At 36.7% G+C, this 12,928-nt stretch overlaps 1 protein-coding gene across 1 annotated transcript in view; it reads left to right on the forward strand.

Annotated features, from left to right (window-relative positions):
* LOC308656940 (myomegalin-like) overlaps positions 1–12,928 on the forward strand; it is a 151,225-nt gene that overhangs the window by 53,342 nt on the left and 84,955 nt on the right. The window contains 2 exon segments of the mRNA XM_081308319.1: positions 953–1,128; positions 1,421–1,538. Coding sequence (XP_081164445.1) covers positions 953–1,128; positions 1,421–1,538 — 294 coding nt within the window.

Consider the following 12,928-nt stretch of genomic DNA (forward strand, 5'->3'; position numbering starts at 1 on the left):
TATTGTTTCTTTCATTTCAAGGATTTCTGATTATTTTTTGGGGTGGGGATCGGGGATTGAACTCAGGGGCACTTGACCACTAAGCCACATTCCCTATTTTGTATATCATTTAGAGACAGGTTCTCACTGAGTTTCTTAGTGCCTCACTTTTGCTGAGGCTGGCTTTGAACTCGAGATCCTCCTGCTTCAGCCTCCCGAGCCACTGGGATTACAGGCATGCGCCATCACTCCCAGCTGATTTTTTTTGTTGTTTTTTAGAATCTTTATCTCTTTCTTGAAGTAATATTTTGCTACCTGTATTTGTTCCCTTATCTCTTTGTTGGAATTATCAACTTTTGCCTGTATTTGCTCACTTAGGTCATTCTTTAATTCATAGATCATTTTAATTATGTACATTCTGAACTCCTTCTCTGACGTTTCATCAACTGTGCTGTCAGTGGATTGTATTATTGTAGTATCTTGATTTGTTTGGGGCACTTTCCTCCCTTGTTTTTTTCATGTTGTCTATATGTCTTCCTTTCTTGCAGTGTGGATCTGGGGTTTTATAGTTTCTATCCTATAATCTTGTAGTGTCCCTGAAGATTACCTATACCTCACCTTGGTGTTGGGCTTCTAGACCCTTGCCCATGTCCCACGATAAATGCTATTGCAACTAAAGGTGGTGGTGGCAATAGCAGAGCTAACTCAAGATAACAGTGAGGGTATCCCAAGATGGATGGGCTGAAAGGATGGGCTGCCTGTTTGGAGATGCAACAGTTGTCCCCAGGTAGAGGCTACTGTGTGGGGAGGGCTATGGTGTTGATGCAGTGTCCCTAATGGAGGTGGGGTAGGCCTGGGCTCTGGTGTGGGTCTGCTGGTCAGCAGGTGGTCCTGGGCCTAGGCCTGGGTTCTGGTGTGGGTCTGACAATTGGCCAGCCCCTAAAGTCTTAACCTGTTTTCATTCTTTTTTCAGGAATCCAGGCTAGCAAAGAATGAAGCTGCACGCATGGCAGCTCTGATGGAAGCAGAGAAAGAGTGTAACCTGGAGCTCTCAGAAAAACTGAAGGGAGTCACTAAGGACAGGGAAGATGTACAGGGAGACCAGGTCAAGCCTGACCAGTACACTGAGGCCCTGGACCAGAGGGACAAGTATGTGCCTTTGGTGCTCTTTGCTTGACTTTGCCTATTCTCCGGGCCATCAGAATGTTCAATAGCCACACTGTTCTCTGTTAGGACTGATGGTGGAGTGGCAGAACCTTCACCATTTCCAAGACTTTCTGGTCCCACAACCCAAGATTTTCTTTTCAGGGTTGAGTCTTCAACAGCATCCATTAAAAAAACTCACTTCTTACCAGTCACGAGGCCAAGTATGAATAGTAAATCAACAAAGTGGTCCAGTGGTGGTAAACAAGAGATTGGGTCTTTCTTCTCTTTGCTGCAGGAGAATCGAAGAACTGAGTCAGAGCCTGGCTGCCCAAGAGAGGCTTGTAGAACAACTCTCTCAGGAGAAACAGCAACTGCTACATCTGCTGGAAGAGCCCACGAGCATGGAAGTGCAGGTAGGGTTTGGGCTGTATGTCCCAGGGCACTGGCTTCATGCTATCATGACCTTTACCTTTATTATCTATTTCTGTGTAACAAATTGCTACAGACTTAGCAGTTTTTTTTTTTAAATTTAGTTGTAGATGGACACAATATCTTTATTTATTTCATTTATTTATTTTATGTCATGCTGAGGATCAAACCCAGTGCCTTACGTGTGCTAGGCAAGTGTTTTACCACTGAGCCACAACTCCAGCCCCAGACTTAGCAGTTTAAAACCACACGTGTGTGTTATCTCAGTTTATGTGAGTCAGAAGTCTAGACGTGCCTTAATTGGGTTCTCAGTTCAGGGTCTCATAACTCTGAAATGGAGGTGTGGATGGGATTTTCTTCATCTGGAGGTGAAATAAGGGAAAGATCTGTCTCTAAGCTCCCTCTCTGTATGGTTGTAGAAGTAGGATCTTGTTTCTTCACAGCCAGTAGTGGAGAAAAGACTGTTGCTTCTCTAATATTTAGAACCTCTTTTAAGGTTCACCTGATTAGGTCAGGCTCACCAGTGTGCTGTCCCTAATTGTTAACTTAAAGTCAACTGATTGGGAGCCTTAATTACACCTGAAAAATTTCACTTTTGCTACATAATAGTATAATTGTGTAGTGAACTTTACCTTTGCCATGCTCTATTGATTAGAAGCAAATTAAAAGTCTTTCCAATATTCAAGTGATGGGGATTACACAAAAGTGGGAATTATAGGGACCAGCTTGGATTTTTGCCAACCATGCTGAGTGATTTATAACTATATAGATAGAACATTGAATGTGGTTTTAATATTGAAGAGATCACACTTGCTATGGTGAAAATAACTGTATCTTTATCTATATCATTGCTCTTGGAAGTGAGCCCAGAGGGAACTCCCTTCTCCACTTGACATTTAATTTACCAAAAATAACTTTCTAAATAAACCTTAGAATATATTGGAGCTCAAGTAACATAATAATTCCCAGGTATTCTTATAATGATAAAACAAAATGTGTGATTTAACATATTGATTCACATATACAAAGGTTGGAGTCAGGATAAAGAACAGTGGTAAGAATTAGTTTAACCCAGTGCTTCCCAGCCTTTTCCATGTCTTGGTACGTACAACAAATGGTAACATTAGCAAGGTATAGGTGTAAATAGATGAAGCTTCTCAGTAGGAGGTGACTAGTCTGGGTGTGTAGGCCACAGTGAGGACAAAAGAAATTATTGTTCTGGCCATACTTGTGAGCTATTTAGACTATAGACCCATTTTGGTTGGTAAGATTTGGTTAATAAATTCAAGAAGTGATGTGTGTGTATGTAATTTGACCGCTATGAATAAAAATTAAAATTCATAGGCTTTTTGTAAGATACATGTTGAAATACTTGAAGTTTCTTCAGGAACTCTTGAAAAGATTTCATAACACATTTTCATTAGAAAAAACTTGACTAGGAATGAGGATTTAAATTCTCTCCTCATTACTAGCTGTATGACTATGACTAGATCACTACTCTGCTTTCATATGTGTAAAATGGGAAGATTAGCCCAGATAATCTCTTAAATTTATAATGCAAACATTTTATTATAATTCCAGAATCACTAGAAAAAAGTATATATTCCCTAACATGAGTGTTTTGAAGGAAATAATTCTTATGTATAAATTCCAAAATAAGATCACTCTCATTGCTCATTTTATATTTATAAATACTGATATATTTACGTATGTATACTTATTTTCATCATCATTGGCAAGCACTTAAGTAGGTATATGTAGTTCATTATTTGTGATGCTAATGAGAGATTGTATCAGTTTTCAGAACAGATTTAAAGAACAGAAATATAATTTCAAAGAGACTAAATTATCTATATTGTATTTTAAAGAATGCTTATATCAAGGATTAATATACAGATGATAATGTTGCATAATTTTGCAGAAAAAAGAAAGGCATTAAGTCAACTAAATTGTACAAAATTGATATGCTTTTAAAATGTTGCTTGTTATTTATAGAATGTATTGTTATTGTGATTATGCAACACTTTGTACATTGAGAAACATGATCACTTTGTGCTGTTAATTCTCTAAGACAGTGTTTCCCTTTTTCGTAGAAAACTTATTTGCATAGGAAATTATCATACATCTATGGTATACTGAAATAAGTGACTGTGTTAGTCAGTTTGTTTGTAATTATGACCAAAAGACCTGATGAGAACAATGTAGAAGAGGAAATGGTTTCAGAGAGCTCAGTTCATACTTAGATGGCTGACTCTATAGTTCTGGGCCCAAGGTGAGGCAGAATATTAAGGTAGAAGAGTGTGGAGAAGGAAAGCAGCTCAGGGCATGGTACCAGGAGGCAGAGACAGCTTTGCTCACCAGGGACAAAAATATAAACCCCAAAGGCACTGCCCCCAGTGACTTACCTCTTCTAGCCATACCCAACCTGCTTACATTTATAGCTTAGTTAATCCATAACAGTGGATTAGTGCACTGATTAGGTTAAGGTTTTCATAACCCAGTAATTGCACCTCTAAACTTTCTTGCATTGCCTCACACATGAGCTTTTTGGGGAAACCTCATATCTAAACCATAACAGTGACTGAGGCTGCTTATGGTTGGAGGGGACTGGCCATGGCCATTTTAGGATCCATCTACTATCCTGAGAGATGAGGGGGCTGGCATCTCTGCACAGTGGTGGGCTATCTTGGGGCACACTGTGCTGAACACCCAAGTTGGGAAGCTCTATCACAGGGGTCTTTGAGTAGGTCCTCCCAGGTGTGGAGGACAGAAAGTGTCCCACAGCTCACTTCCTAATTTCTCCCTTTGATTCTGTGACTTATGGGGAAAAAACAGTCAGGATTATTTTATATTATTGTTTCTGAGACAGCCCAGAGTGACCTGGACAGATAAAGCAGCCTTTTAGCAAGCATATAGATAATCTTTTGAAAACTTCCTTTTCCCAACTTGTGTTTAGAATCCAAAGAAAAGTTTTGGTCACTGTGCTTCTATTTTATACTATGTGGCCTAGCCAGAATAAAATTTTGATTTTTATAATATCTTGTGAATTTCAGCCATACTCTAGTGGTTCAGATTAACTTATGAAAGGACACAAGTGCAAGTTCAGAGAAGGAATCTTGCTTTTTCTATAGCTGATTTAGTGTGAAGTATTTTTAACTAGGGCAGCAGAATAATATGAAAGAATGAACTTAGGTTTTGGAATTTGAATACTAGCATTACCAGTTTTAGATGTATGCCCTTGGACAAGTTAAACAACCCCTTCAAACACAATTTCCTCTTCTATAAAACAGGGATTAAAAACCCTAGTGTTTAGCCATAAGTATTGGAGATAATATATATAAAGTGTCTTGCATATTGCTCAGAACATAGTAACCACATCATCCATATTATCAATCTGAAAGATAGGATGACTTTTCTAAAACTGAGTAGCAGGTAAAAAGATATATTCAATAAATCACATATTCAAAACTTCATTCACATTATAACTATCTCTGTCCTGTAAGAGACATAGATAAAATTAATAAATATAGCAATTATTTGTTAGGAGATTAATGATTACAATTATCCCTCTGGACCTGTTAGTCACCCACATAAAAAACTGTTATAGGCAAAGACTTAACTCAAAGGTGCTAGTTTATGTTTACCATTGCTTAGGAGGACCATAAGTATAAATGGTTCAGGGAAAATCAGTCAAAATGATTATTATACTCACTTGTTAGACAAAGAGAAATATTAAAGTACTTTCTATAACATCTTGGAAACATTTAGTCATAATCAAATGGTTCAGATTGCTGTAATACAAAAATCTAGAAGCAAATTGATAGGATTTCTTAAATACATATTCCATGAGTAGTTTAAATATTTATGCATTAATATCCAATGACTCTTCTGTAGTAATAATATCAGCACAACATCATTTCCTATGTGCCAGGTGCTTTTCTAAATATTTTATGTATTAACTCAAATTAACTGAAAACAAGTGTGATTAGACATAAAAGAGCCATAAAAAGAGAATAATTTATAATAGGAAATGTTTATTTTCATATGCAAGTTCTGATTCAAAACTATATGAAAAGACAAAAGCAGTCAGGTGCTTATACCTGTATAGAAAGTCACCATGAATGTCAAGAGCTTCAAATTCAAGTGTATATTATCTTGGCAGGTGTACTATCAGGTATATTATCTTGGCATTCAAAAACAGCAAGTGTCTTTGCCAAAAATAACAAGTGGAAAATTTCCAAACAAAAGCCAATCTTAAATTAATAATAATAAATTAAGCCTTAATTTATATAATAGTTTAATTCATGGGAAATTCATTGTGTTCATTATGTTCATATGTGTGTATGTGTGCATGTGTGTATATATACACATATGTACATATACATCAGAATTTAATTCTAGATTCAGATGATTATCAGCTGTTTTATTACCTCCATCAGTGCCCAGTGGAAGTCTTGAAAGTCATTTTGAATTTGGGAGAATCCTTTGTCCTGCCCATTGTGAGTTATGTAGCAACCTTGATACCCATTGTTCTGAGAATAAAACCAAGCACATCCCTCAATGAATTTCCAAAATGCACTCTAGGAGATAGTACATTTGTTCTAGCTTTCAAAGGGCTCATAGTCCAATGAATTATTGGCATGCAGCAGTATGATAAATAAATATAGAAGTATATGCATAGTGCATAGTGGACCCACTGATACAAGGGATTAACTCTACCTTTGGAATTCAGATAGGGACTCACACTTGAGCTGGGTCTTAAAGGCTGAATACACCAGGCAGAAAATAGGGGGAAGGTCATTCTAGGCAGGGAGGACTCCACATACAGTGGTATGGAACATATTTAAGGAATTGAATTAAGAATAATTGGTGTTACCAAACATTTGATAAGTCTGGACAGTGATGAAATGTACAACTGTGAAGTTACATAAGTCAAGGTAATAACTTCATATTGTAAGAAAGGGAGAATTTTTTAAAAAAATTAAGCAGGGGGAATAAAAGCATATGATTTGCATTTTAGAAAAGCAAACCTGATGGTTGCAACTAAGAATTACTTGAAGAGCAAATAGTTGATATCACCTCTTGAGTGAAAAATTGTGGTTTGATGTGGCCATTAACTGCTACATCAAGTCCATTCTGTGCATTAGATAGGTAAAAAGAATGTTGTAAAAGATTATAAAGCATTTTATCTCTCTGTATAAGGTAATGTTTAATGGGCCCTGCTGTTTGTGACAGCTGATGTTTGTGCTGTGGGTATTATCTTTGTCTGTTAACAGTGGGAGTGTCTTAGCTCTGCTGCATTATACCTGAACTTTTGTCTGCTGTGCCTTTCTCACCACAGGGGCCATGCCCTTAGGAGGTGGAAGGCATTTAATTTCTAAGCATCTAGGCTGGCTCCCCAGAGAGTAAAGAATCTCCTCCTCTCCCAGAAAACCATTCTGGAATCTGACTGATGCTGGAGGACAAAAGGGTTTTAGTCCTGAGGACTGAATTCCCTCCCCTCACCTCTCTTTACTCCTCACAATCTAGAATACCACAGTTGAGCCTGAGATGGAAAGAGAGCTCACAGATTTTGCACTTCTAGGTTTAAATATTCCAAGCAAAGAACACTCATTTACCCCATATCCTATAGATGAGTATGTGTCATGTAATCCCAGTACAAAAATGTGGATTGGGTATAATCTCTAAGTATAGAAGTTTCACCTCAGAGCCTTCATTCCTTCAAACAAGACAGATACTTTCAATATAGATTATTTGAATTGCTTTTACTCTTTCCATATTTGCCATTACCCATTCTACCAAAACATTCTACAGTATCTGTTTTTAGTGGGAGTGTGTTTGCAAAATATATACGAATTTATGTAAGTAACTTTGTATATAAACAACCCCCCAAAATGCCATGAGTTTGACATGCCAATGGTTGATCTCACTCCAGGTTTGCTTCCAGTCCTTCCAGTCCTTTTCAATGTCCATTCAAGTCAGTAACATGTTATGATTACAGTGCTCTGAAGCTTTTTGATTTAGCTGTCATGTTGCAGCTACTTGTCCACATCTTTTCCCCCAGGGAGTCAGGAAAGCTAATAGAGCTTACAAAGTGTTTTTCTCTGTGACTTTATCCACAAAGTTGTAGGGGAAAGTTAGCGGTTGTTTCAGTTGTTGATTTATTCCTCTTTACAAAATGGTGGCAGCTTCATCTCAAAGCTTTGAAATGAAACTGGAAATAGGAAGTGTGAAAGCAGGGGAAATGATGGGTTTGCAAAGAAAGGTTCCTAGGAATTCTTGCTTTGTGTCTTTTTTTCCCCCTCTACATTTTTTCTCTAGTCTAAGATAAGCAAAATTTATTAACATGTAATTTCACTGTGATTGATTTTAAAATGACAGGGTAATATCATTAGGGAGGGGCACACATTAATCCAGCAGGACCTTGCCATGCACACTAATCAGCAGGCACTAAAGCCATGGCATTTAGCCTTGTTTGGAACCTAATGTAAATAGTACTGCAAGCAATGAGGCATATTTCCTAAAATAGCAAACATTCCAGTGTTGCCATGGAGAGATTTGATGTGGAGGTTAAGGCAAGAATGTGCTCTAAATGCTCAAGACAGAAACTAAAAATTTTGCAGGGATTAGTAGCTCTGGCAGCTCCAGATAACTTCATTTAATGAGATAGAGTAGTTTTTCAGTATCTTCTTCTTAAGATGATGAATATTGGAGCTGGAGACTCATTTATAAATCCTCACTCAATATTGCTATCTCCTGGACATAACTTTCCTGAGTAACAAGTCTCAGAAGAAGCAGGACTTACCAGCTAAAGTAATCATAGCTTTGGTCCTTTGGCATGGCAAAAGAGATAGAAAATGAGGGGCCTTCTTTACAGTTTTATCAAGAATATTTATTGAATCAACTCAAAATGGATCAAAACCTAGGAATCAGAATAGAAACTATGCAACTCTGGAAGAAAACATAGGGTCAAAATTTCAGTATAGAGGCCCAGGCAATGACTTTCTCAACAGGACCCTTAGAGCTCAGGAAATAATGTCATGATGGGATGGCATCAAATTAAAAAGCTTCTCCAAAGTAAATGCAACAATTAGGAAAGAGAACCTACAGAATGGGAGAACATCTTTGCTAGCTACTCTTCTGACAGAAGATTAATATGTAGAATACATACACCAAAAAAAAAAAAGAAAGAACCCAATTAATAAATATAAACATGCAAATGAGTTAAACGAAGAAGAAATACAAATGGCCAACATTGCTAATGTTCAACATCATTAGCACTTAGGGAACTGCAAAGCAAATCTACACTGAGATTTCATCTCACACCAATCAGAATGGCAGCTATAAAGAATACAAACAATAATAAATGCTAGAGAGGACATAGAGAAAAAGGAACACTTTTACTCTGTTGGTAGAATTGTAAATTAGTATGACGACTATGGAAATCAGTATGGAGGTTCCTCAAAAGGCTAGGCATGGAATTACTATATGACCCAGCTATACTACTCCTCAATATTTATCTTAAAGAATTAAAAGTTCATAGCAGCATAGTTCATAAAAGCCAAACTGTGGAACCAGCCTAGGTATCCATCAATGGATGAGTGGATTAAAAAAATGTGGTATATATAGAAATGGAGTTTTATTTGGCTATAAAGAAAAAATAAATTATGTTATTTGCAGGAAAATAGATGATTAAAGACCATTATGTTAAGCAAAATAAGTCAAAATCTGAAGGTCAAGTGTCAAATGTTTTCTCTCAGATGTGGAAGCTCAAGAGGAAAAAGAAAAAGATGGGAGGTGGAGATCTCATGAAAAACAAAAGGAGAGCAGTAAGAGAGAGGAGGCAGTGCTGAGGAGTGATATGGCCAAATTATATTATTAATTGTGTGCATGTGTGAAAGTAACAACAGATCCCACCATTATGTACAATTACAATGCACTAACAAAAATGTGGAGAAAAACACATTTATTGAGCACTTATAATGCTCCAGGTACTGTTAGTTGAAGGAAAAGAAACATAAAGATGTATAAGGTTTAGTCTCTGTCTTCAAGAGATTACAATCTAAGAAAGTCACTGATTTAAAAATATAGGTAGCAGAGAAAGGAAAAAGTCATCATGGGATAGGCAGTAAAGATTCTGGTCTGTAAGGAATGAACAGGGTTTTAATAAAGTAGATATGCAAAGAAAGAGTGTTTATTTATTTATTTTTCAATGATTGTTGATTCAGATTTAAGAAGCTACCATTCTAAGCACTCCAGAAGTAGTGCCTTCATCCATGTAGCTTCTAGGTAGCTTATTGGTAGCTTATAAATAATAGAAATTTATTTCTCAAAGTATTGGAAGTTGGGAGGTCCAAGACTAATGAGAGGGTAGCATATTCTATTAAAACACTAGATAAAGGATTGAATCACAACCCAGGTGGGACAAATGGGACAACATGAGATTTTATCACGCTACTCAGAATGAACTTTGGTTTACAACCCATAACTTGTTTATTTCTGGCATTTTCCATTTTATATTTTCCTGACCACATCTGATTGTAGGTAACTGAAACTGGAGTAGCAAAATGTGGATATGGGTGGACTATTGTGTAGAGCTCAGTCTTTCCTATGGTAATTTTTTTTATTTTTAAACTTTTTTTAGACATTGATGGACCTTTATTTTGTTCATTTATTTATATGCAGTGCTGAGAACCAAACCCAGGGCCTCACACATGCTAGTCAAGCGCTCTACCACTGAGTCACAACCCCAGCTCCTCCTATGGTAATTTGAGATATCTTTAACACATATTTTTAAGCAAATATTAAATAGGTAGTTGACTATTTGAGAGTAGAACCCTAGTATTAAGAGAGAATTCTAGAATAAAGGTATAAATTGGAAGCCACTGGAAAAAAGATGGGAAAGGATGAGATGACATGAGCACCAATGAACACCTGCAAAAGGTTTGTAATGGAGTATAACTCTTAATTCACAAATTCAGGTGTGCAAGAAATATCACATTACTTTTTAAAAATAAATTTAATACTACCCTAAATACCTATCTTAATCAGACTGGTGGGAAATTCAATTCCATCCATTTGGTATTTCCTTCCCTCCCTACTCTCAGTAATATAAAGGTTGAAAGTACCTTGGTTTTATCAGATGCCAAAGCATCAGGCAGATTACTCTGACCATCAGTCCATCACTGAAATACCCCTACCCAGCAAGCTTGGTTCTGCCAACCCAACAGCTTGTTATACTGGAATCTTTTCTGGAGACGGAATTCCTTATCTAGCCTCTCTAAGTTATCCCACTGCCTTCCCCTCTGGGCGCTGATATGGAATGGAGGTGGGTTCTTGTTATTCTTTGACCTCTACTCTCTTTTCAATCTGCGTGAGATATCACCCTCTCTCCTCTTTTGTTGAACATTTCTCTCTTTTTCACCATTGGAACACTAGACTCAAATCATCTCCATGAGTTTAGAAGTGTATAAAGCTATAAAAACAATTTGACTTCAAACAGCCTTTGCTCTTTGCTCTGAAAGAATTCCTGGGTAAACTGCATCTAGGGGCTGCTTCAGATTAGAAAAAAAGGGAAGTAGGAATATATGGGTAACAAAAATTTACCTTATCACTATTTAGTTAGGGAAGAAGTATGAGATGAAGCTAGAAGGGGAGTAGATTAGGGTCTTTTGGTAGAGATAATGAAATGTCAGGTATTATGGTTTAGAGAAACTCTGAGAATATCCCCTATTGTAATTTTGAGATATCTCCTGGGTTTGTGTGTGGGAGTTTAGACCCTAGTGAACAGTGCTGAGAGTGGTGGGAATGTTAAGAGGAGGGGAAGTTATTAGGTTATAGCAGAATCTGCCCTCAGAAGGATTAAGGTAGCTTTCATGGGACCTCTGAGTTCTCATGAGAACAAGTTGTAATAAAAGTGAGCCCAGTTGGGTCCAGTGGTGCACACTGGTAATCCCAGTAACTCATCAGCCTGAAGCAGGGGATCACAAGTTCAAGGCCAGCCTCAGCAACTTAGGAAGACCCTATCTTAAAAAATAACAACAACAACAACAACAAAAAAAAAAGGGTTGGGGATGTAACTCAATCCTTAGTTTAAAAAAAAGAAAAAGAAAAAGAGTAAGCCTAATTCCTGAATCACTGTTTGGCTTCCTCTTTTTCCATGTGCTTTTTTGCTTGTCATAAGACCATCTGTTATCCCATTGGCAAAGGCCAAATCAATGGAACCATCCAATCTTGGCCTTTCAGCCTCTAAAATTGAGCCAGATAAACCACTTTATCTTATAAAGTTAGCTAGCCTCAGGTCTTTTAATATAACAGAAAACAGACCAATTACTAGACTAAAGGTTTTAGACTTCATCTGATAGATAGCAGACAATGATGCAATTTTACTGCAGATGTCTAAAAATAATATGCAGAATGATTAGAGATAATCTAAGGCTGGCATGATTATTGTACTGATGTTAGGTTTTAAGAACCCAAAGTGGAAAGTATAGTGAAAATGTGAAGCAAGACACATGCTAGAGATATTCAGAAAAAGAATTAAGAATCTAGCATTTGGCTTGATCGGGATGGATTCTGTGGAGTTAAAGATAATAACTGAAATTTTCATTTTCACCTGATTTATAGATCTACCCGATTAGCACTCAGTCATATCAGGAAATGTTATGCCTGACTTCATTTATCCTGCAAATTTCTCTTTGGCTTTTAAAAGTGTTCAAAATTTCTCTCATTTTTGAAACTCTCCTTTTTTTCACTTGTGCTTGGATTTTGAGAGAACTACACATAGTCTTCTATTTCATTTTCTCAGTTACCTAAAAAATTAGCATGTCCCCAAATAAAAATTTCAATATTTATTTTCAAATGGGTTAGTGTAAGCCATTCTTTTACTAGTCTTCTGGACCCCAAACCTTATTTTCACCTTTAATCTTTCTTTTCATCCTGTGTGTGTATATATGTGTATGTATATGTATACACACATATTATCACTGAGTGTTGTGTGTATATGTATACATGTATATATACACACATCATCATCAAATGTTGTCATTCATTCCTTGAAGAAGGTTTTCATATTTAGCATTTTCTTTCTATTTCTACATGTGATCTCATTTCATCATGTTTTAGTCAGCTTTTATTTTGTTTTATTGGTTCTTTTTAATTATACATGACAATAAAATTCACTTTGACCTAATTATAAAGCCTGGAATATAATTTGTTCTAATTCAGTTCCCAGTACTGCCCCTGCCCCTCCCTTCCTCCAACCCCGTTTCCTTCCTTCTTTTCTACTGATCTTTCCATTTTTTACTTAGTTTTTTTTTAATAAGTAGTGTCTTATGGATGTACCTGATAGTGAGATTCACTGTGGTATATTCAT

This window comes from Spermophilus citellus (genome assembly GCF_964194105.1).
Source record: "Spermophilus citellus genome assembly, chromosome: 9".
Lineage (NCBI taxonomy): Eukaryota > Metazoa > Chordata > Mammalia > Rodentia > Sciuridae > Spermophilus > Spermophilus citellus.